Source organism: Poeciliopsis prolifica, unplaced genomic scaffold (assembly GCF_027474105.1).
Source record: "Poeciliopsis prolifica strain line A6 unplaced genomic scaffold, Auburn_PproV2 SCAFFOLD001, whole genome shotgun sequence".
Classification (NCBI taxonomy): Eukaryota; Metazoa; Chordata; class Actinopteri; order Cyprinodontiformes; family Poeciliidae; genus Poeciliopsis; species Poeciliopsis prolifica.
The window spans coordinates 6577299-6600483 of NW_026562376.1; the positions used below are offsets into that span (position 1 = coordinate 6577299).

At 37.9% G+C, this 23185-nt stretch overlaps 2 protein-coding genes across 2 annotated transcripts; both read left to right on the plus strand.

Moving 5' to 3' along the window:
* Positions 1–733: 733 nt before the first annotated feature.
* On the plus strand, positions 734–7338 carry gtf2h1 (general transcription factor IIH, polypeptide 1). The gene is made up of 15 exons (XM_055046928.1): positions 734–896; positions 1203–1371; positions 1454–1646; positions 2955–3120; positions 3231–3324; positions 4160–4309; positions 4395–4474; positions 4553–4686; positions 4769–4856; positions 4945–5033; positions 5543–5660; positions 5913–6003; positions 6113–6228; positions 6325–6417; positions 6593–7338. The coding sequence occupies exons 2-15, from the start codon at positions 1218–1220 to the stop codon at positions 6677–6679; spliced, it is 1653 nt and encodes a 550-aa protein (XP_054902903.1). The 5' UTR covers positions 734–896; positions 1203–1217; the 3' UTR covers positions 6680–7338.
* A 1061-nt stretch (positions 7339–8399) lies between these two features.
* Positions 8400–21468, plus strand: hps5 (HPS5 biogenesis of lysosomal organelles complex 2 subunit 2). The gene is made up of 23 exons (XM_055044019.1): positions 8400–8623; positions 10068–10180; positions 11128–11238; positions 12026–12090; positions 12177–12369; positions 12632–12762; positions 13161–13379; positions 13456–13527; positions 13620–13708; positions 13956–14134; positions 14440–14598; positions 14823–14982; positions 15858–15975; positions 16277–16423; positions 16704–16772; positions 16873–17426; positions 17544–17664; positions 18465–18614; positions 18699–18818; positions 19322–19435; positions 19527–19633; positions 20308–20599; positions 20982–21468. The coding sequence occupies exons 2-23, from the start codon at positions 10073–10075 to the stop codon at positions 21040–21042; spliced, it is 3339 nt and encodes a 1112-aa protein (XP_054899994.1). The 5' UTR covers positions 8400–8623; positions 10068–10072; the 3' UTR covers positions 21043–21468.
* Positions 21469–23185: the final 1717 nt, after the last annotated feature.

Here is a 23185-nt window from a genome sequence, read left to right on the forward strand (position 1 = left end):
GAGACAAAATACATCAAGGTTTTTTTTTTTCTTCTTTCCAGTAAAATAAAAAAGTGGTTGTGACATAAGGTGCCAACTATTAACTTACCCACTGACTTTCCTAAGAAGTAGTCTTAAGCTTTTGACCACTCGTTTATTGTGTCTTCTTGCTCTCTAAATGGTCCAGAAGAAAAAAAATAACAAAGCTTGTGTACAAACAGGAAGTCTAATTTTTACGTAAATCAGATTAGTCTTGGTTTAAACAAGCTTCGCCGCTATTAAAGTTACTCGGAGTTGGTATAATTATCCAGGAATATAACTAAAGTAAGAATAGCAATACTCATACTAATTAAAAGTGAAACGCATGATGTAGTACATTTTTACATTTTTTTCCCTGTAAACGTAAATACAACAGTATAAGTAAGTTGCTCCTACTCACCTCTGCGTCACGCATTCTCAATTGGAAAAATGTATTTTTCTCAAAACCCCAAATGGCTGCAATTAACTAGAAACATGACTGCTTTCCTAATTATTTATCTCTGAAGACAGCAACATAAAATATTTTTATTGGAACACGTTGCTACGTTGTTTGAAGTTGCAACAAAACATAACGGCTAAATAATATGTTGTTCTGTGGCTCTACCTCTGCGTGGCGCTGAAGTCTTCTGTGGGGGAACGTTTCTGTGTGGAACTGTTTGTTGCCAGTTGTTCATCCGACTCGGAATCTTTTCAGTGTAACACGGCCTCTGGCAGTTATGTCGCCCGCCGGCGCAGGAGTCAGATCGTTGCCTGTTAGAGTAGTTTAAATAAATCTTAAAATTGTTCAGTCTGCAGTTTTGTTAGCCTGAAATACATATTTTCGACATTATGTGTTCCGTTCGAAGGACGTAATCGTTGCAGTATTGATCTATTTTAAGGTAAAGTAAGTTTGCTGCCGACTTCATCCTGAAGCTTTTTCTTTCTCTCTGTTAGCTACCGTCAGTCTGGTTAGCTGCTCTAAGGAGATGAAACTGTACACTTTACAGAGAATATATTAACTGTAAGGGGAAGAACGTATGTATTTAGCCTTTTATCATTTGTTTGACATAAATGTTTTGCTTATAGCTTTAGCACAAAGTTAAGTGCTGTAGTGAAATCTCCAGGCTCTCTTTGTGGCTCTTTGTTAATAAATTGTTCTTTCTAAGCTTTTTTTTCACGCTTTTGCATATGACCTGTTCTACCAGTTACTCTTTTGGGCCATGGCATCTCTGTCAGAGGAGGTTCTGCTGGTGGTGAAGAAAGTCCGTCAGAGGAAGCAGGATGGCACACTCTACCTGATGGCTGAAAGAATAGCCTGGGGTCCAGAAGGCAAAGACCGCTTCACTGTCAGCCATCTGTATTCAGACATCCGCTGTGAGTCCCTGCAGAAGTAAACACAAAACCTCTGTGCGTTTGTGTTGATTTCGAAATGCACTTTACTGTTCCATGTGTGCAGGTCAGAAGATCAGTCCTGATGGTAAAGCCAAGATTCAGCTCCAACTGGTCCTTCACACTGGAGATAGTACCACATTCCACTTTGCCAATGAGAGCACCGCACTTAAAGACCGAGACGCTGCCAAGGAGCTGCTGCAGCAGCTACTGCCAAAGTTCAAGAAGAAGGCCAACAAGGAGCTGGAGGAGAAAAACAGGTAAAAATCCTTCTGCAGTTTCAGACTGATCACATTCATCTAACTGGATTCTTTTAATGTTTCATCCTCTAGCATTCAAGAAGAATAACTCTTAAACATTTATCAATTGGAGACCCTGTGCTAAATATTTTATAAAATCATAATTGCACTCTATTGGGGAAACATTATTACATTGTTGTTTAAGATTGCAATAGTAGTATTGGCTCCAACATCATGGTGTGACCATTTTCAGCTATCTTGAACATCTCAATTAATAAAATGTATGACAGATTTGGGCATGAAAGGTAATAATTGTCAGAATTATATAGAGAATCTGGATGTATATAAATTGGATATTGTATTCAGATTCTCAATTGTTACTGCACTGCTGCACTTATTGATATTGCAATTAAGATTACAGTTTGATGTCTTCTGCTGCTCTAAAGTAAATGCTTTAATAGAACCACTCTGTTGTATGATAACGATTACACACTTAAGAACACTTAATTCTTTATGAACAAATTTTATTTGATGAAATACAATGACTCTTCAGGAAAGGAAGAAAAGTCATTGTATTTAAGTTAAACAGTTTGCTAAATCCTACCTTAAGCCAGTGTTTGTCCCTTTTTTTGTTTTTTGGTTTACTCTGTCCAAGAGAACGTTTTCTGTTGCTAAAGATTGACATGAGGACAAATGAAATACTTGGCAAAAAGTATGAATTGTCAGCAGCACTAAACAAGATTACTAATTAGATATCTAGAGCTGTCCCTTCTCTTTCTAAAATATCTGCCAAATAAATGTGGAGAAGATATTAACTTTCTGTTGGGCTTAAGCTAAATGATTGTGTAATGTTGGCCAGGTATTGCTGAACACTCACCAAACTTTATTTCGAGCTAATAAATGTATTAGCTCGACACTGTGTTGACTAATTTAAAGTGAAATGTGAGTTGGATGTGGGAATATCTGGAGGAATAATTTTTATATTTGCAAAACAGAAATTGTTTCATGTTTTAAGTGAATTTTGGTTGATGAAGATCAGAAGCATTAAATAGCTTTTGAGCATGTTGCAGAAGACAAAATTATCCACAAGACATTTATTTTTGTCACAGGAATTTAACAACTATAACTAATTAGTGTTAACATGGGCAAAGTTTAAATCTGAAACATTTTTTGTGTGATCAAAACAGAATAGAGGGTTGATTTTATGATATATCTGCAGTCATTAATCTTACGTAACATTAATTTGAGAGTGAATTCAGATCAGATTTGCTCTGCAGCTTTGTGTGGGAACTCACTGCTTACCTCTGGTGTTTGCTGCTGCTCCGGCAGGATGCTTCAGGAAGATCCAGTGCTTTTCCAACTGTACAAAGATCTTGTGGTGAGCCAAGTGATCAGTGCTGAAGAATTTTGGGCCAACCGGTTAGGAGGCATGAATAATGGCGAACCTGCACCTTACAACAACAAACAGGAAGTTGGAATATCTGGAGCATTTCTGGTGAGTACATCTAATATGATCCAGAATCACTTTATGCTTCCTTATGACTGTTTTGAGTATGTTTAAAAAAACTGCTGCACTTGAAAGGGCTTTATGTTTTTGCTCTACAGGCGGACATCAGACCACAGACTGATGGCTGCAATGGCTTGAGATATAATTTGACTGCAGACATTATCGAGTCCATATTTAGGACATATCCTGCAGGTAAACAAAAACAATGTCTTGTAAAAGAATCCATACCACTTGAACTTTTCTTATTTTGTCTTTTTTACAATCATAAACTTCAATTTTAACTTATTGGGATTTGATGTGTTAGACTAAAACAACGATGTGGAACAAAAGGATTATCAATATTCTTGACAAATAAAAACCTGAAAGGTGTAGCATTCATTTGCCATCAGCTCCTGTGATTTGGTGCTTTGCATAATTAACTTTCATTACTGTTAAAGCTGCAGTTCTTTCCTGGTAAAGATCAAACGGGTTCAGAGATGTAGAGACAGAAGTTTTTTCTGTAAAATAACTTGAACCCCGATTGATTAAAAGTGGTTGCAATTTTCAAGTCTTGGTCCAGATCCTTAGTTGTATTTTGGACTGAATTTTGACCAGGTTATTCTAAAAAAAGAATACACTTGTGCAAACAGATGTATAGCTCTGGCTTCATATTTAAAGTTAAAGTTGTTATCTTTCTGGATGGTGACCCTCCACCCTAGTCTAAAGTGTTTTGCAACCTGTTAGCAAGTTTTCTTCCATAGCATGACTACTGCATGTTGCTGCCATTATCATATTTCATGGGAGGGACAGAGTGATCATGGTTAGGATTAATACTGAGGTTAGATTACAAACAAGTTGACTCTATTTAGAAATGACATAACTTCTCAACTCAGTTAGTTACTCTAGATTTTACTTAGGGGTAAAAGCCCATTCAGCCCTGAATATAAATCCATCAGACTTTAATTTGTACAAAAAATTTACAAAAAAAAAAAAAAAAAAAACCCTTTCAATCTAAAATAAATTGCTTATTTCTAAACCTGTCTTGCAGTGAAGCAGAAGTATAGTGAAAATGTGCCTCATAACCTGACGGAGAAGGAGTTCTGGACGCGCTTTTTCCAGTCTCATTATTTCCACAGAGACCGCATCAACACAGGTTCACAGGACATTTTCTCAGAATGTGCCAAGCAGGATGAGAAAGGTAGCTGTTGACCACTCACACTGAAAGTGCAGGGTTATATTTTTCTTATTTAGTAATAATATTATACTGTTTTCCTAACATGCAGGGTTAAAATCTCTGGTGACCCAAGGAGTGAAGAATCCATTGGTTGACCTTTTGTCATTGGAGGATAAAACATTAGATGAGGTGAGAAAAATGTCCTATGTATTAACTAGTAACTTTATTCTATGTCCACCTTGAAAATAACGTTTTATTTTGAAACAGGGTTATGGAATAAGCAAAGCCCTACCTTCAACCTCAAATGCAAACAAGTCAGTGAAAGAGAGCAGTAACTCTGCCATTATAAAGCGATTCAACCATCACAGCGCTATGGTGCTGGCTGCAGGCTCACGCAAGGGGTAAACATCAACATTTCAAACAAATTAAATACGTTTGCTCTCTTGTCATTTCCTTTCTGCTAACTTTATTTTGGTTTTAAAGAGATTTTCCCACCGACCAAGCCAGTGAGACCAGCAGCACAGACGGCAACTCCAAAGATTCTGATTTTTTTCAGCCTCCACTGAAGAAGGTATGATGCCTCTATAAACTTCTTACCTATTTTTTCTCCCACAATGATTGCCACTATTAATTGATTTATTTTCTTGGATGTTTCTTAGGTTAAACTACAAGAAGCCATAGAATATGAGGATCTGCAAAGGGAAAATACTCCTAAGACAGTGGCGTTAAATCTGAAGAAGTCTGACAGGTAAAGTCTGTGTGCGTTGTCTGTTTTATTCCATTTTAAACAGGTTGGGTTATAACTTGAAATTGAAAGATGTCAGGACATGGATGCTTTGGAAGTTACGTCTACTATATCATCAGTAAAGCAGCATGGGAAAGGAATAAGACTTTTTTTCCTCAGTAAATAAAAATATTATAAAAGTATCATCTATAGATGATGCTTTAAAATTTTTTATTTATCTTTAAATTACTTCTTTTACCTTTGAAGTTCAAGATTGCAACTTGATTTAAAGTCAACACAACAACAACAACAAAAAACAACAGATAAATGCACAAAAACAAATCATAAGGTCATCCCTCTTAGATCATGGTTTTATACAAGGCCTGTTTAGATTCCAAACAGGGCAGTGACATTTTTATTATTTTGAATTTTTATAAACAGAATGTAACTTCCAGAAATTGATTAAATACTGATTAATATGTTTATTGGTGAGTCCTGGGAATTAATATTAATTGCTGTTGGTTCTTTCTCAGGTATGCTCATGGTCCTGTTCCACTTCAGTCCCAGCAGTATACAACCAGCCAAGACATCATCAACTCTGTTAGCTACATCCAGCAGGAGATGGCCAATTACAAACCCAACCTAACTCGGGTCAGATTATGTTTTCTATTTCTGGGTATTTGTCACACGTTTTGTTGCTAAATGAAAATCACACTTCCCACATCTTTACAAGGTGTTTCAACACAATACCAAAAGACAATAATATAATTGAGCTTAGAACCACCATTCGAGATCATTTACAATTGCCTGTATATTTAGGATGTTTAAAAGCATCTTAGAAATTACAGAACATGAAGTTTCTGAGTTTTAAAACACAATCTGTGTTACTGTACAAATATTTAGGTGTTGTCCAGCAGCACAGCAACCTCTGCCATTGCAGCGCTCTCTCCAGGAGGCGTTCTTATGCAACCTATTGGACAGCAATCCATAAACCGTAAGTATGCAATAAAAATTTGATTTAAAAGATTATTTAATGAGGCAAGGAAATTAAGTTACTCTACTCCTTTAATTATAGTATGTTTTTTTTGTTTTTTTTTTGCCAGAAATGGTGCCCAATGACATCCAAGGAGAGCTGAAGCACCTTTACATTGCTTCAGGGGAGTTATTGAGACACTTTTGGTCCTGTTTTCCCGTAAACACACCATTTTTGGAGGAAAAGGTGACTGATATTAATTTGTTTAAATTCTATATGCTTGTGATTTCTGTCTAATTTGAATTTTTTTTCACTCTTTATTTGTATATTTATACCATACAGGTGACAAAAATGAAGACAAACTTGGAAAGATTTCAATTGACCAAGCTTCGTCCTTTTCAGGAGAAAATCCAACGTCAGTACTTGAGTACAAATGTGAGTCATTTATTGTGACACGGGTTTTTCTACTCAGTACTAATTAAATTCAAAATGTGCCTATACTGTGAAAGAAATCTTGACTATCTGTGAGACAGCCTGTACATATAAAGACCAAGAAAAGGAAAACAAAACAAAAAAAAAACTTAATTAAAACTCTCTGATGTTCCAACAGCTTACAGGGCACCTGGAGGACATGTTTCAGATGGCCTATAGCAAGTTTCATATTTGGCAAACCCGCAGGATGATGAGGAAAACCTGACCTGGGAATTTCTTTGTCAAAGAGAAGACGAGAAAGACTTTTAAAGTTTAGAAGAAAGACTTGGGAAGATCCTCTATGCCGTGAGAAGACCCAGTGGAACATAGTTCACAAAGGGTCATTGAGGATATAGAGGGAAGCTGCTGCAGCCAAAAGTGTTTAACAGAGTGTAACTGCATCTCAGTCACAGATAACTATTAGTTTGTTTTCTTTGTGTTTCCTTAATTGTTGAGCGAACTCTGCTTGTAACGGGTTAGCAGCAGGTCTTTGAAAGTGGTGTAACATGACCAAACTTCAGCTGGAAGTCGGACAGAAGGCTCCCAGGACAACACACTGAGACGAGATGCGGAGGATGGCTGTCGTGCACACGGCAGAGAAAAAATGTTTTGGCACACAAAGAAACCCCATAAAATTGGGGTGAATTGAAAGTATTAAAGAAAATTTGGAGCAAGAAGGTGCGTAAACAAAGCAATACTGTTAAGACAATTCACACTTGAGTGCATTAGTGTGTATGACTCAGTGGAGATTGTCACTGGTTTCTAATGTCTGCAATGAGGACAAAAAAAATAAGAGAATTAAAGTGAGGTATTTGTTCATGCCAGTGTCTTCTCCAAATTGAGTGCTTCATTCTGTTTCTTCATCTGCAGCTTACAGTTTCTGTATTATTAATGTAAAGAGTAATAATTTATCTGTCTGGGAGAGGAGTTTGTCTACAGCCATGGTTCTGAACTGTGGTATAATGGTTGTGGTTGAATTTTCTTTAATGGTTCTGAAAAGAAATGTCAGCACCCGTCATTTATAAGGTTATGAATTAACCATGATGTGGAGTTAAGGTGGTTTTTACATAAATGGCTTCCAGGACAAGTTTGTCTTCCTGTCAACCCCACACTGAACCAAACACATTCCAAGTACAAAGTGCATTTCACGAAGAAAGAAAAATAAAACTTTAACTTATTAAAAAAGATTGACATTTCCCGTTTGGATTTAAAGAAAAATAATATTGAAACGGTTTGTTTATATTGTCATAGCGCCCCCATGTGGTTTTCCTGGCCTGGTCAGAAAGCTCTATTCCCCATATTAAAAGCACTAAAAAAACAATGGACTCATGCAGGCAAAAAAAAAAAAAAGGTTTTAGTACACTGCTGTTGCAGTGTACTAGAACATTTATTTTATATTTTTTACTGCCACTATCAGTAAGCTTTATGAAAGCTATTTGGATATCAATGTTTATGACACCCAACCTATTGTCTCTTAGCAACATGTGTTTCCCCAAATTGACTTAAATAGCAAATGTGTGGTGGATCGTGCTGAAGATTAAGGTGATGGCAAATAAACTTTCCAATCTCAAAGATGTGAATCTCCTAGCTCCAAAGATAAATTATGAAAACAATAATGGAAATATGTTACACATGGTAAGGTTTGATTGCTGGACATATTTTTTCAATTGGTTATTGAAAATGATGACAGAAAAAAAATGACATGCCATTTTAATGAAATATAAATAAAAACCTTTTGTACTCTGTTGTTTTATCTGTTGATGGATATCTGAAACAAACTTTTTCACATTTTATGTCAGGAATAATTTTATTGTGTGAAATAGGCCTAGTTTTGGGAATTAGATTTAATTTTCTGCATAAAATAACGAGAGAGAGAAAAAAGACCCTCTCTTAGGACGTTACATTTTGGTTCTGAGTGTAGACTGTTGGTTTCTGCGCGCCTGTAGGAAGCTGCAGTTAAGACAATTCACACTTGAGTGCATTAGTGTGTATGACTCAGTGGAGAAGCTTTCAGGAAGTGTCAACACATCAGCTGATTTCTGTGGACGGAGCTGTCACGGGCGTCCTGGCTGACCCCCGGTCAGAAGTCAGTGGGGCTGACCACTAACCATCTCCGGGGATGTAACGAGAAGCGCTAACGCCACACAGAGTCGCCCCGTCCATCCATCCGGTGAGTTCGGGTGTAAAAACATCTGACGGTTGATTCCAACGGCTGTGTTTGTGCTAGTAGCATGCTTGCTAACCCGTTGGTATCACGGTTTAAAATGAGACTGCGGGGAGCTGACACTGAGCAGATGTTCACGCTTTCTTCGTGGAAATAAAATGACATTAAGTAGAAAATGTTTGAAAAATCAAAAGCCGTGTTTTTTTTGTTATTTTTTTTTGGTAGCAGTGCTAGCAGCAGAGGTGTCGAATGGGTCTCGTGATCCAAACTGCCTTGAATCAATGGCTCCGTTCTCAGCTCACAGCAAAGTTCAGCTGCCTTTCCACTGAAGACAGTGGACGAAACGAAGACTTCATTTAAAAAGCAGTCATTCTTAATTCTATAGGCAGACCTTTTGTATTTGCTGCGATTTAGACCAAACAAAACTTTTGTTTGTCCTGTTTTTAAGGTTGCAAAATACTTTCTTATAGACAGAATCTGATGTTCATACTTAGTTGATTAAGTCAGCTAAAACACCAAGGTGAAATTATACAAAACCCTTGAAAGTGTGAGATTGATGTTGACTTGCAATGTGATTAAATGCACATTTGTTTTATCTTAAAGGAACATTCAGGACACCTAATCTACAAACACAGAGAGCAGTGACATGGAAAACAAGATGTAAAAAAAACATTTTTCAACTTTTCATGCAATACTTTCCATTCTGGCTTCAAAAGAAACCAGAATCATTACTTTATAGTAATGATGAAGACAGAATTGTAACAAACTTACAATTTCAAGAATTATAAGTATGTTTGAGGAATTTTGTGAACCTCCTTAAAACAAAATGCAATCTTTACTGTATAGTGCTAGCAAACACCAAGAGAGTGGTCGGCGGGGACTTCTTTAGTATCTCCTCAATTGCTTTTTCAACCACTGTGAGTTTAAGACACAGCTGATCAGTGTAATGTTTGTTTTTGAAGCATTTCTCAATTGCTCATTATCAACTGTGTCCCTACAGTACAGGTTAGAATACATGTAGTCGGTCACAGTTTTAGTTTCACTTCTGCTTCCTCATGAATTCATGCAAAATCAAAAGGACTCAATCTAGGACACACTGTATCGGGGTGTAGCTTGTTTGCTGTCACAATGGTGTTAGGTTTTTGTTGATTTCAGGTTCTCCTTTGTGGCTTCGATGAGTAAAAACGTTCCTGGATTGCAAAGAAAGTCTCTACTAGGTCGTGGTTTCTAAACCAGCTCACTGTTTTACACAAGCTGCTTCTCCTCAGGCTGCAGAGTAAACCACAGTCACGGCTGGTCAATTTACCAGGGCAGGACCTCTGGTGAAAGTCATGTGACAACGTCACATGTCTCCATGGCAGCAAAGACACACTCTGACATACCATGTTATTGTTGATGTTGTCACTCTCTTCTCTCTCAGACATTGACTCTATTGTTGTTGGATCTGCAGCAAGGATGCCTGTGATACCGGTTGTTCCTGAGAACCACAGTCACCTCCTGGCAGAGTTTGACTGCCTCGATCCGCTTCTCTCTGCTCTACGTTTTGACTCAGGCAGGCTCAAGGTAGAATCAGCCATCAATCACATGTAATAAATCCAGTTGAAGACTTTATAGTAATGATTTGCCATTCTACAATATTTTTCAGTAATACAGTGATGCTCAATAAATTGATGTATTATTGAAAGGCTCATTTATGTCAGCAACTCAATTTAGATTATGGTTACTGAAACACAGATTAATTGCATACACACTGATGTTTTCAAATGGTTAATTATAATGATTTTCTGCTTACAGCTAGTTTAAAAAATTAATTTTCTTAGAAGATTAAAATATTTACATGAAACAGATAAAAAGCCTTTTAAAGACAGAAAAATGTGAGCTTAATAAAAAATTATGTTTAATATCTGCTTAATGGTAATTCTCAAAAGCTGTTTTTAATCTGACAAGCAGCATCAGACTGCATATTCTAATTTACTCAATATGACTGATTTCTTTTTCCAAATCTACCTCTGCAGTTGAATAAATGTCCAGGCATCAGTGATTTATTCCTATTATGAATGAAAAACATTCATAATAGAAAAAACATGCAATATGTTGGTGACTGTTGTCATAGCAATATATGTTACGACACCTAAATTATTAAAAAGTCTATTCAACTACTGAAATAGAAAAATGTCAAAATTTCCAGCTCAACACCAAGGTTCTATTGAAAGCATTTTCTTCTGGTTTTAGTTGCGGCTATAATTGGGATAAGTTGTTTGAGTTTCTTAATAACTTGACCACTTGCTTATGTCTGGAGCAAAAAAATCCAATGCTGCAGTAAACACTTATTTTTCGCCAAATATGTTAATAGAGACACTTACTGGACAAAAAGCTTACATTGTTCCAGTGCAGGTTATGAAAGAATATATTGCGATTATATTGTGCATCTGTACTGTGAGAATGTTTGGTTGTTTTGGACACTGAACGTCTCGGTTGACTCGTTTTAATGTGACTGTGTTGTATTTCAGTGTACCTGTCTGGCGGTGTCCAGGAAGTGGCTCGCATTGGGAACGTCAGCAGGAGGGTTGCACCTCATCCAGAAGGAGGGCTGGAAACAAAGACTCATTCTGACTCACAAGGTAGATGTTTGAGTTCTTTGCCATTTCAACTCCATATTAAGTTAACTCTGAACTGATGTTCTGTTTGTACACAGATTATGGCTATCGGCAAAATATGAAAAAAAGATTAGTCTTTTTTCATATTTTCTAACATTACTACCACAAACTGTATTTTATGTGATGGACCAACATATAGTAGGGAACAATTCTGATGTAGAGAGAAAAATGCAATCAGTTTTCTTTTGTTTTACTCAGTCTCACTAAAAATTCAATCCAAAAGTATATTTGACGACACTAGTTGTTTAAGGCACCATAATTATGTTTTTTGAGGTTAAGAGGTGATAAAGTTATTAACTATAAGCAAGAAGTTGTTTCATTGCCAAAATAGCAAATGTCAACAAGAAACAGCATCATGTTATGGGGATACTTTATGTACAGTGGCGATAGAAAAGCTGATTATGGTTGATGAGCAGATGGATGAAGAGAAATATGGGGAAATTTTGAAGGAAAACCTGTTGGCATCTGTAAAAAAATTGCAACTGGGGAGAAGTTACAGCTTTACATCGGACAATAGCTCAAATCATAACCAGAGATAAAATGCTATCGATGTCGTCGTATTTATATTACGCTAAAAAAAATTATGAAAACCATGCATCATCCTCCTTCCAGTTTGCAATTATACACTCCTTTGTGTTTGTACAAATAAAACATATTCAAATTCATAGTTAAAGATCAAGCCTAACATTAAGCCATGGGACATAGGAACATTGTATCTAATTTAACCTGGTATAACCTTCCTCTATCTCAGGAGGGATCGATCATACAAGTGGCATGTTGTCCTCATGATGAAGATTTTATTGCCGTTGCAACAAGGTCAGTCCATTTTCATGAGTGAAAATGGAAATAATTTTTTTATTCTTACATTGCCTGTTCTCTGTATTCTGATGGCTGTTGTCCAGTCAGGGTCTGGTGGTGGTGTGGGAGCTGCAGCTGGAGCGGCGAGGTCGTCCAGAGCGCGTCAGCGTGTCGTCGGAGCACAGAGGACAGAACATCACCGCCCTCTGCTGGGATACAAGCACACTTAGGGTTTTTGTTGGGGACTCTGCAGGCAAGGTGTCGTGCCTGCGGGCAGGGTCATCTAAACTGGGCAAGGTACTGACAAGAATTATCTTTTTCTTCTACAAAAGAAACCAAATAAAATGCTCTTATTCATACAACTATAAACCTTCTTTAACTTGGTAGATGCATTTATTATCTTTCTATACCTGTTTGACTGTGATGATTTTCTTGAGCCTACCAAACTGAATTAGTGTTGCTCCAACTTTCTGTGTTTATTGACATTTCCATTTGATTTATTGTAGACTTGTCAATTGTATGGCTAATCTAATTATTTCATATTCTTCCTTTCCTCAAGGGGTCAACATTTGTTATCTTTCCAGTCCAAACTGTTACTACTGTTGACTCCAGAGTGGTTCAGCTTGGATATCAAGATGGGCGCCTCCTAGTGTCTTCTCTCAGTCGCTGCTACCTCTGTGACACAGAGAAGTGAGTATCTTTGAGCTTTTCTCTGTCTTGGGAATCTTTCCTGAATGCAAAAACTGTAATTTTACAAAGATATTGATTCAGTGTCTGAAAATCAGACAATTTTTTTTTTCTGTTTAAGAGCATTGTAGCGCTTGGTTTTACAAAGAATTTTCCATTTGTTGTTTTGACATTTGCCTTTTTTAAATTAATTGGAAACTTTGGTAATCATTTTTTTCTAGTTGTAAAGTTTCAAATATAAAGTCTTTCTCGGATTTATCCTCAGGAAAAATCAGAGAAAGACTAATCTAAGACTTAAAGTAGTATTTGTAGTATTTGATTATTTTTGTCTTTTTGTCTGGCATAAATTAGTAACTTCAGAGGTTTTTTGTGGGTTTTTTTGCTTGGTTTTCTGCCTGTAGGGAGAAATTCTGGCGTGTTGGAAATAAAGAGCGTGACGGGGAATACGGAGCCTGCTTCTTGCCCCAGAGTAGGGGATTATCAGTGGGACAGCCCCCGCTGCTGTACTGTGCCCGGCCGGGGTCCCGAATATGGGAGGCTAATTTTAACGGCGAGGTTCTGAGTACTCATCAATTCAAAAAGCTGCTCGCCTGCCCACCACTCCCTTTAATCACTTACAGGTACATTTTATTTTTAATTTAATGTGCTACAATTAAGGAAGGACTTACAATGTGCATTATCTACCTCTTTCTGCAGAAATGAGCCAAATTATAATCCAGCACAGAGTAGTCCGCAGTCTCTCGGCTTCCCTAAACTGCTTTATTTTGGGTAAGATCCAAAAGCTTTTTAGAGTGTTGGTTTTTATCTGAGTTGTGTTACTTCCTGGAAACCTGTCACTGGGGCTTCATGTGTCTTTACAGAGATCAAAATCTGCTTACTTGGACCGATTCGGCCATTTATATCTTCACACCTCAGAATGGACAGGTCCTGCTGTGGACTGAAGTTAAAGGTTTGTGTTCCCTCCTAAATCGCTGTAGTACCTGTTAGGAGTAACTCAGCTGTGAAATTATTCTTTCACTTCAAACTTTTTATTCAGTGATGGAATTAAATGTCATTTTGACATCCTTATTATCCAGTAATACAGTTCCATTTGATATCATAATCATTAGAAAACAAAATTCAGAATAATCCCTTAAGTCCTTTTGCAAGAACGTCATGCACACTTTGAATATGTTTGAATTTAACTTTTCTTGTAGACTTGGCTGACATTGCAGTCCACCGCAACGAGCTGTTCTGCCTCCACGGCAGTGGCCATCTATCCCACCTGTCTTTGCTGTCTGCGGAGCGCTGTGTGGAACGTCTGCTGCGTAGAGAGTCCTGGACTCTTGCTGCTATCGTCTGCTGCATGTTCCAGCACATGATCACGACAAGCCGGGTAAGACGTACAATGAACGATTTCATCTCTGTGTGAAGTGTAAGAATAGATTACTGTCCAGGCTTTCCTGCTTTTAAATATTTATATTCTTGCTGTTCTGTGCGGCCAAATACAAAGTCTATCTAACTATTAAGCCAAAAAGAAACAATAGACAATTCTATTCAATTGAATAAAGTTTTTCACTTCTAAATCACAACAAAATGTAATCCAGGTGCATCTGTGGGAAAGCTACAATGTCCAAATAAGTTTAATTAACCAGGTGCCATTCGAGGTGTAATTTAAAGAATCTGTCTTATTCAATTCAGGCCAGGAAGTCCATTCCCATTGATCGCCTGGAATACCTGAAGTCTCAGCTCAGTTCCACCGCGCAGACGGAACTGATTAACCAGCTAGAGGAAGTGATCCTGAAGCTGGAACCACTGGATTCTGCATCCAGCAGCCGCAGAAGCAGCATCTCTTCACATGTAAGAACAAATCTGGTTCAAGAGTCCTGTTTATGACAGCAACACACTTCTTTTTAATTTTATGATTTTTCTTGGCTTATTTGCAGTGGGTACTCGTTAGCTAGCAAGTGAAAAAGTCTTTTGTTCTAAACCATTTTGCATCAAATACCAAAATTATACTTGAAAGTTTGATTGCATCACATTTTTGCAACTAGAAACCAATTGTCTAATCTGTCATAACCTAGGAGAGTTTTAATGTCCTGGACTGTGGGATCTACCGTGTGATCAGCCGCAGAGGAAGCCAGTCAGATGAGGAGACCAGCTCCCTCATGAATCAGTCCGTTTCAGAGGAGGAGCGACTGAAAGAGTTCAGCTTTGTCCAGGAGGAAGACCAGGTGGATAATGGTAAGAATTTCAGCTGTTACATCTGGTAGTAATCAGTGTTTGTTAGCTATCGCCATTCTCATCTGCTTTAGATGGTTCAAATTTAACATTTTGACATAGAATCTGGTTCTTGTTGCATATTTTTTAACTTAATTTTGTCTTAATTAGGACATTCTTCTGCACTGACTGAAATCACAGAAAAATCTCTTCACCTAAACATAGACAAAATTAATACTACTAGTGATATCAGGAAGCTTTCAATGTGTCTTAAAGAGAATTTTCTCTAAAAAATAAAAGAGTTAAGGTCATGTATAAATACTAAAAATGGTATCCTGTTATACTTTGTCTCATTTCTTTATTTACTCGTTACTTTTCTCTTTTTATGTCGCCTCTGTATATATAATTGTGATTTGGATGAATGCCTGGAGCAGGAGGAAACTTCTGTTCTGCCTCTAATTACAGTGTTAAAAAAGAGTGAAGTTATTTTCAGTTTTAACACTGTCACACAAAATAACACCAAAACCTTTTTGCTAAATCAGAAATTGGAATTTGAATGAATGACTGTAAAGTGGCTGATAATAACTTGGCTCTTACTTTTTGCAAATCTTTTTTCCTTTACTGTTGCACCTCCTGAGTGTGTTGTAAACAAAGCTGAATAATCACAAAAGGGCCTCATTTCTGCTGAGTTGTTGACGTAAAATGTCTCATCTGTTCCATTGCATCTCACATTTGTTGCCATTTTTGTTCTGTTTTTTGTTTGTTTTCTGCGGTATTTGATTGCAATCTGTCTACAATCTTCCTCCGCTTGCATCGTTGTCCACTGCCTCTCATCATTCCCCTCCAGCACTCCATCCATCTGTGTTTTTCCTCCCACTCCTGCCCCCATCTTTACTCAGATCCACAGAGCAGTGAGCGGCTGGAGGCCGATCGACCTGACCAAGGCCTGCAATTCCACCTCCCACTTTCATTCTGCACCAAACCCTCCCGCATAGCTTTGCAGGCCGTTAAAGACAGGTGAATGAAAACCAAAAGAACGCTTGAGTTATACATTTTCTGGTTTATGATACTGTCATAAATAATTTTTAGCATATCAAGAAATGAAACTATATTGCAGCTGTGCTTTGGGCGGTCTACTTCCTCATTCCAGTGAAAACAAAAATCAGTTGTTTTTTGCCTATTTATTGACACATTTGTCAAATTTCGTTCTGAGCATCCCACTTTCATTCTTCATACGAAACAGTTGGATGATAGTTCTGCTTCTTGTTTAACTGGTGAATAACGTGATTTATTTTTTCTCCTTATTTCTTTTCATTAGTGTTTCTAGTTTTGTCAAGAAGACAACGGAAAAGATCAACACCCTCCAGATGAACTCTGAACTCCGACATCGGCCTGAATTTAAAGAGAGCGCACAGCCTGACACGATAGCCAGCGTAACATCCTACTCGGACAAAATGGAGAATGAGTAAGAGATCTTGTTGTATTAGGCAAGCTTCATTGTGTCTCATTGGGATTTTATGTAATAAACAAACACAGCTGATGAGGCCAAGTCAGAATAGTCGTCTAGTCTGCTTTGAAAATAAATGAGCTTATTTGCACTATGTCAACTTGCCCATATTCCAAAAAAAAAAAAAAACATGACAACATATGTACATATTGTTTCTTTAGCTTGTATTTCTTTCCTCTAATGTTTACAGTATATATTTTGTATTTATCATTTTTAAATTCCTGATATTTTTTTTCAGAGTTTATAACGAAATATCAAATGCAGAGGCTGATATGGATGAACTTCGTTCAGCAACAGAGCAAGCTGTGTAAGTACTACACCACATTTACCATATTATTGGGAGTTTTATGTTATTATTACTAATGGCACCTGTTCTTTGACTAATTATTATGTTTTCCAACCATCAGCTCACAGATACAAGATCCTTTGGTGCTCCTGGATCCAGTCTGCCTTAGAGAAGCTCTGATGGAGTGGCTCCCTGTGTTGGAGAGAATTCTGGGCCCTGCTGTTCTCGTGACTTCGTCTGTAACCAATTCCAGCCTGGATGGATCAGGAGAAGAGAAATGGGACAGGGAATATCTGAGCCCATGCACAGAGCAAGAAAGAGAATCATCAGAAAGTGTTACAGAGGAGGCAGAACCTGGAGAAAAAGAAGTCCTTTGTGAGAAACAGCCGATGGTCGACACGACTGAAAATGTCGCTTCTCTGGAGAATCATCCGGAGCCCATCCGAGTGGCGTCTCCTACACCTTTACCATCAGATCTGGAAGCTAATCTCAGTGAGCTCGCCACTCTTTACACAGAGCTCAGCTGCTTCAGGAACCAGCAGGAGGTGCCGGAAAGCGCAACTTTCCTGCGTCGCTACTTCTTCCTTCTGGACCAGGAGCGAGTGAGAAGAATGTGCCTTCTTTGTCACCAGCAGCGACCCGAGATGATGAGCTCGTTCTCTGAGGCCATGCTAGGTTAGAAACTTGTCTTTAAAAGGGATTGCACCACAAAAAAAAAAAAAACTCTTCAGTTTAATTTATTATTTAAAAAAAACAACTAATGTTATGCAAAATTGTTTTTTTTTCACCCAGCACTCACTCAATCCAGCAAGGTGGTTGAAATTATTCAGAGAGGAGATTTGCTGAAATCTCTACGAAGCCTCAGAGAGCTGCAGCCTTGGGGTGCACCGCATCTCCTTGCTCACTTCCACAGGTACCAATATGTGATTTTAAGGTATTAACGCATCTAATATACAAGGTGTCCATTCATTGTTAAAAATGTAGGTATTTAAAATGAACAACTTAAAATGTCTTTTGTTTAAATTAATTTGCCTTTAATAAGATATCTTAAATGTTATTTTTGCATGACTATATAATAATATAAAGTGTATCATATACTTTATATTGGAGGATTTTGTCACTCAAACCTTTCTGTCAGACAAATACCTAAGTGGCGCACAAACATCATGTTCTGTGACTCGAGGTGGTTGATGCTACTGCTAGCTAGCTGCTAATATACACTTGCTAGCTATCTAGCTGCCTTTTTGGTGTCTGCTATGAGTAAGTTCAGTTTTATCAGCAGTTGATTAGATGATGTTCTGTTGCCCAGGCGAGGCTGGGTGCATTTTGTGCAAAAAACCCCAACAAACTTTAAGCTCTAGCGGTTAAGGCTGTATGTGAAGCACAAAGCTGCTGTTTGCTTGATTGTAACGGAGTTGGACCACCCAAACATCCCCATATTTCTAGTTTTATTGGTCTTAAATTTCATTCAAGGTTCCATTAAAAGGATCTTAAAAAGTCTTAAATTTGACTTACTGCTGAAACTTTCAAATGCCCTGATATATTTACTGACTTGCTGATGTTGATTTTTAAAAAACAAGACAATGTGTTTTAGACATTGTTGAAAAAGGTGGTTTATCCCACCTACAAAACATACATAAAGAACATGAAGCTTCTTTATACTGTACATAAAATGTAAAACTTTTACAGATGAAGTTTTCTCTTATATTCCAGGCTATATGAGAAGCATGGTGAGGCAGCTGTACGCTCATTTTCCCAGTTCTATCCCATTATAACTCCTGCTGACGTGGAGACGGTGGCTCAGCGAAGCCACTTCCTGGCGTACCTGGATAATCTTGTACATTCAAGAGCTAAGGAGCATAGGTGCGTCTTATATGTTTGTGTTTTATGTAGGTTAACAGACACTTTGCTGAGTGAATCTATAATTCAGCAAGTTGTTTCTGTTAGGTTGTCATTTCTTCAGTCACTCCTTGAACCTGAATCACTGAGACAGGATTGGCTGGAGCTGGTCCTGACTCACGATGCCCCTCAACACGCCGATACCCTGACCTCTGATGGAAGGCCCAGGTATTCAGCTTTTATGTATTCAGTCATTGGACCAATCATTTATTTATTTTTTTAAGGTTTTGTTGGCTCTAGAGGCCTTTATTTGAAAGTAGTTCAACAGGAAAGAGGGTAATGAGAGAGGGGGAAGACATGCGGCAAATGTCACCAGGCCGGGAATCGAACCGGCGACCACATGGGTTGTGCTTTTCTCCTGCACCACTACAGCTCCCCGGAAACAGAATTTGTAGAGATGCTGACAGAAATCAACTGGTGTCCAAAGTTAGATGATGTTCAGTTTGATTGACCTTGGTGGGAGACAGTAACACTCTTTGGTTGTGAACTGTGTGATTGAGTGAAGAACATCTAATGTTAGCAATTTTTAGTTTCAGTCATGTTCAGAGTAAAGACAGAAGCACAGGAATGTGAGAAGATGTTAGTGTTTAGCATTTTTTTTTGTTTGTTTTTCAACCTGGTCCAGTTTAAGAAAAGAAAATGAGAGGGTAAAAGTGTGTTTGCTGCTGCAGGTGGCGTTCGCACTGTTTCACCTGGGGCTACGGACGTCTTTTGTCTTTGCTCATTCGTCTTCCTGCAGACATTTCATCTAAAGAGAAGATGAATGAAATGTGCCGCAGTCATGGGTATTTCTGATTATTTTTCATCAGAGGAAAACTGTCTAGTCTTCATGATCTTGGCAGTACACTTCAACATAACATGTCCATGCTTGTGCAGGTATTGGACCGGTTACCTCTACCTCTGCAAAGAGCTGCAGCGTCGCACTGAAGCATTTTCCACCATCTGTCAGCTGGATGACCTCAGCCTCCTGGAGGATCCTGATGGTAAACTGTTAACAATAATTACAAAAATAATCAGCCTTTGGGTTGTTGTCACATGACAAACATCTAAGTTAAGCATTAGAAACCAGCTCTAAAGTGAAACGACCTCAAGAATCCAGAGAAAATCTCCTGTTGCCTTTTATTTAAGTTCAGGGATAACAAAAAGATATTGTTAACCACTTTAGTTTTTTTCTGCCTTAATTCAAATAATTGGTCAAATTAGGCATAGTTGTCACCTAATCTCAAATGTAACAGCAATCAGTGAAACTAATATACATTTAATGGAAAAGTAAAAGGACCTTTAATAAACTTATTTCTCTAGGGCAGAGACTACATGTTTGTTTTTGTGTAGCAATAACTCATTTTTATTTGGGGCCAAAACAAGAATGTGAATATTCTCAAAGAACTGGTTGTGGCAGAATTATTAGCAAACTGGTAACGTACCAATAAATAGCTACCTCTGCGCTTGATGAGTACATCTTGATTTTTTACATTTATGTAATTTGCTTTGATTTCATTGATAAAATAATGTTTTAAGCACACAACTGGTTTTTGAAGGTCTTTTTTTGTGGCCCTCTAGAAGGAAGAGGGCTGCTTAAAAAGCTGCTGTGGGCCAGATTTGGCCCTTGAGCCTTGAGTTTGACACATGAGCCTCTAATCATTCCACACGTTTCCAGGTGTTGAACCTCAGAACCTGGACGAGTGGAAGCTGCTGATCCAGCTCTCTCAGCAGTATTGCCATGTGGCAGATGCACAGCCGGCCACAGATGTGAATGGGAGCAGCTGGTCCAACGGCTCCACAAACTGCGAAGGACGGATCAACCCGGAGAGTGTGACCCTCCTGCTGGCTCGGACGCTGGGGCCTGACCGGGCCCTGGAGCTGCTGCATGAATGTGGAGTGCAGGTGGTCCTTTCAGCCCAGTCCAAGCTGGTGTGTGACCTGCTGAGAGTCGCAGAGAGGAGGCAAAGGTGGGTCAGACTGTTGATAAAATAATGTACAACAAAGCCCCCACTTTTTTGAAACAATTTTTTATTTATATAGAAATAGTCTAGAAAACAAATGTTTATATCCTACTTTGATCCACCTGGTTTTTTTCTTGTTTGGTTGAAGCTAAGAGTAGATATAATCTATTAATTTTTCCCTACTAATTTAAGATAATTCTTTATTAGTGCCCCAAGTGTGACTTTTAAGGCTCTTTTAAAGATATTTTATCATTTTAAGATATGACATGCAGGTTTTGTGTTGTGATTAGAAGCTAAAACACATTTGAAGTGTCTATGGTAACAGGTTGGTGCCTTAAAAGGATCTTTTAAGAGTCAAATATGTTTTTTTCTTGTTTTTGATTTTCAGGGCGATGATTCAGAACATGCTGGAGCGCTGTGATCGGTTCCTCTGGTCTCAGCATGCCTAAAACCTGATTGGTGCATCAATCCCTAGTTTAACACCTTTGTGATTTCTGTCTACACAAAAAAGATACTAAAGCTTCAATTACAAGTGTTGTCTTTTTAACGCCATACCATTGACTATCAGTATTCATGCATTACTTTGCATCATTGTTTCCTGCCTAATATTTCAGACTGTTTTTGCATGCTTGCACATTAATCTATTATATCTATGTATTAAAGGCCAAAGAAATTGTCTTCCTCCTTTGAAAAAACTATACTTGAATTAATTAAATGATTATGTGAAAAGCAGTTTTTATTATTTGAATGAAATTGTGAAAACAGTTTTGTTTGTTTTAGAGAATGAACACTTTTTGTGAAAATGATTGTAACCACATGAAAGTGTTTTGCTTTCATGTGTTAAAGCCACAGAAAATATTCTCTCCCCCATTAAAATTAATCTACTATAAAAAAAATATCTGTTGTTGCGAAAAGGGAACATGAACACAGTGAGCAGAATATCAAATATTACTTCTCTGGCTATATTTTATTAATTTTAAGGCAGTTTGTTTCTCTACTCCCAACATTAGAGGATAGGTAATCTGGGTCAAATGTGATCAAATTAATAACAGAGTAATGAAATGAGGTCAGTGACCCATTTGATGCTATCACACACCTGGAGGATCAAAGAGGTGATTTTTTTTTTCACCACATCACGTTTGACTTTTAAAGGCTCCAAATGGGCAAAGTCGCTGAGTGAAGACTCCCACTGTAATTAACTGATATTGTTACGGATTTTCCCTCCTATTTTTGTAATGTCATGTTCAGCTTCCTCATTATTTCCCAGAATCCCTGCCTCCCTCATCTTCCCGCCCGTCCACCTGTCTGAGTCATTGGCACAGGGATGATGAGATTAATACTAGGAACGACACAAACACGATTGTACTGAACATACAGAGACCTTCAAAGATATTTTGCAACAGTACATCTGATTTCTCCCTTTATTTATTGGGACTTTTTGTGATAAACGTGAGGAAAGAAAAGGTTACGTAGTTTTCTAATATGCTGTGTGCATCTGTTTACTCTGACCCTCATGTAAAGTTATGGTGACTTGAAAAGTTTGTTAGAATTTATTAGTGAACAAACATCATGGATATCTAAGAAACAGCAAATGGAGAAAGAAAGTTGTGGAGAAGTTTAAAGCAGGACTATAACTCAAGCTTTATACATGTCATCATGAAAACTGATATGCAAGATGCGTCACTGGTCACTGTAAAAGAATCCACTCTTTAAAACATGGGACAGTGCCAGAAGAGAAACAACCAATTCAGTGTAAGTACATCAAGAAGACCCCAGAAGAAAAATTTCCTGCAACATGAATTTACATGACTTCAGAATCATCCACTGAAAATGTGGATGAAAAACATGTTCTGTGCTAGAAAAACAAGGTGATGAGGCAGACTGCTTGGAAAAGGAGAATGTCATCTCTCATCCTCAACTGGTCACTGAAAATGAATCCATCTCTAAAAACACAGGAGACAGCAGATGAGCTAGAACAAGAACAAAACAATACAATGTCTAATAGTCTGAACCAGACAACCTCCAGGAGAAGAAGTTAACTGAGGTCTCTAACAACCAAACGCCAGAAGATTCAGACTACAAAAACCAAAATTACAACTCAGTCCCCATCCCTTTACCCTGATCCAACACAACCACCAAATGTATTTAAACTGATTATTGACCTTCAACAACATGTATACATATTTTTACCATTATCTTTTTCCAAAAGACCATGTAATGTTTCTAAATTAGTTTTATTTCACTGGGTGAAAATGGTTCCTTTAGCTATAAATGTATACTGTTTTACTCTAAATTTAATCAAACCATAAAACCTCTGGCTACCTCAGTGTTGCTCTCTGTGTTGTTATGAGTGAAATGTACAGTTCAGGAATTTATTGGAAATGTTAGTTTGACAGAAGGTTTTCATCATGGGCCAGAAGACAGATTTGAAAGGTTTTTGGGTGGAGGTTGGGAGTCTGGTGTTTGATGTTGCTTCGCTGTCACCAGAGGCAGTGATAAGGGGATTCTGCACATACCTGTGATCTCCGCTGCCTGTTTATCCGCGACACTATAACACCCGCTGCCTCCAGGGACGAATAAGAGTGAGGACTG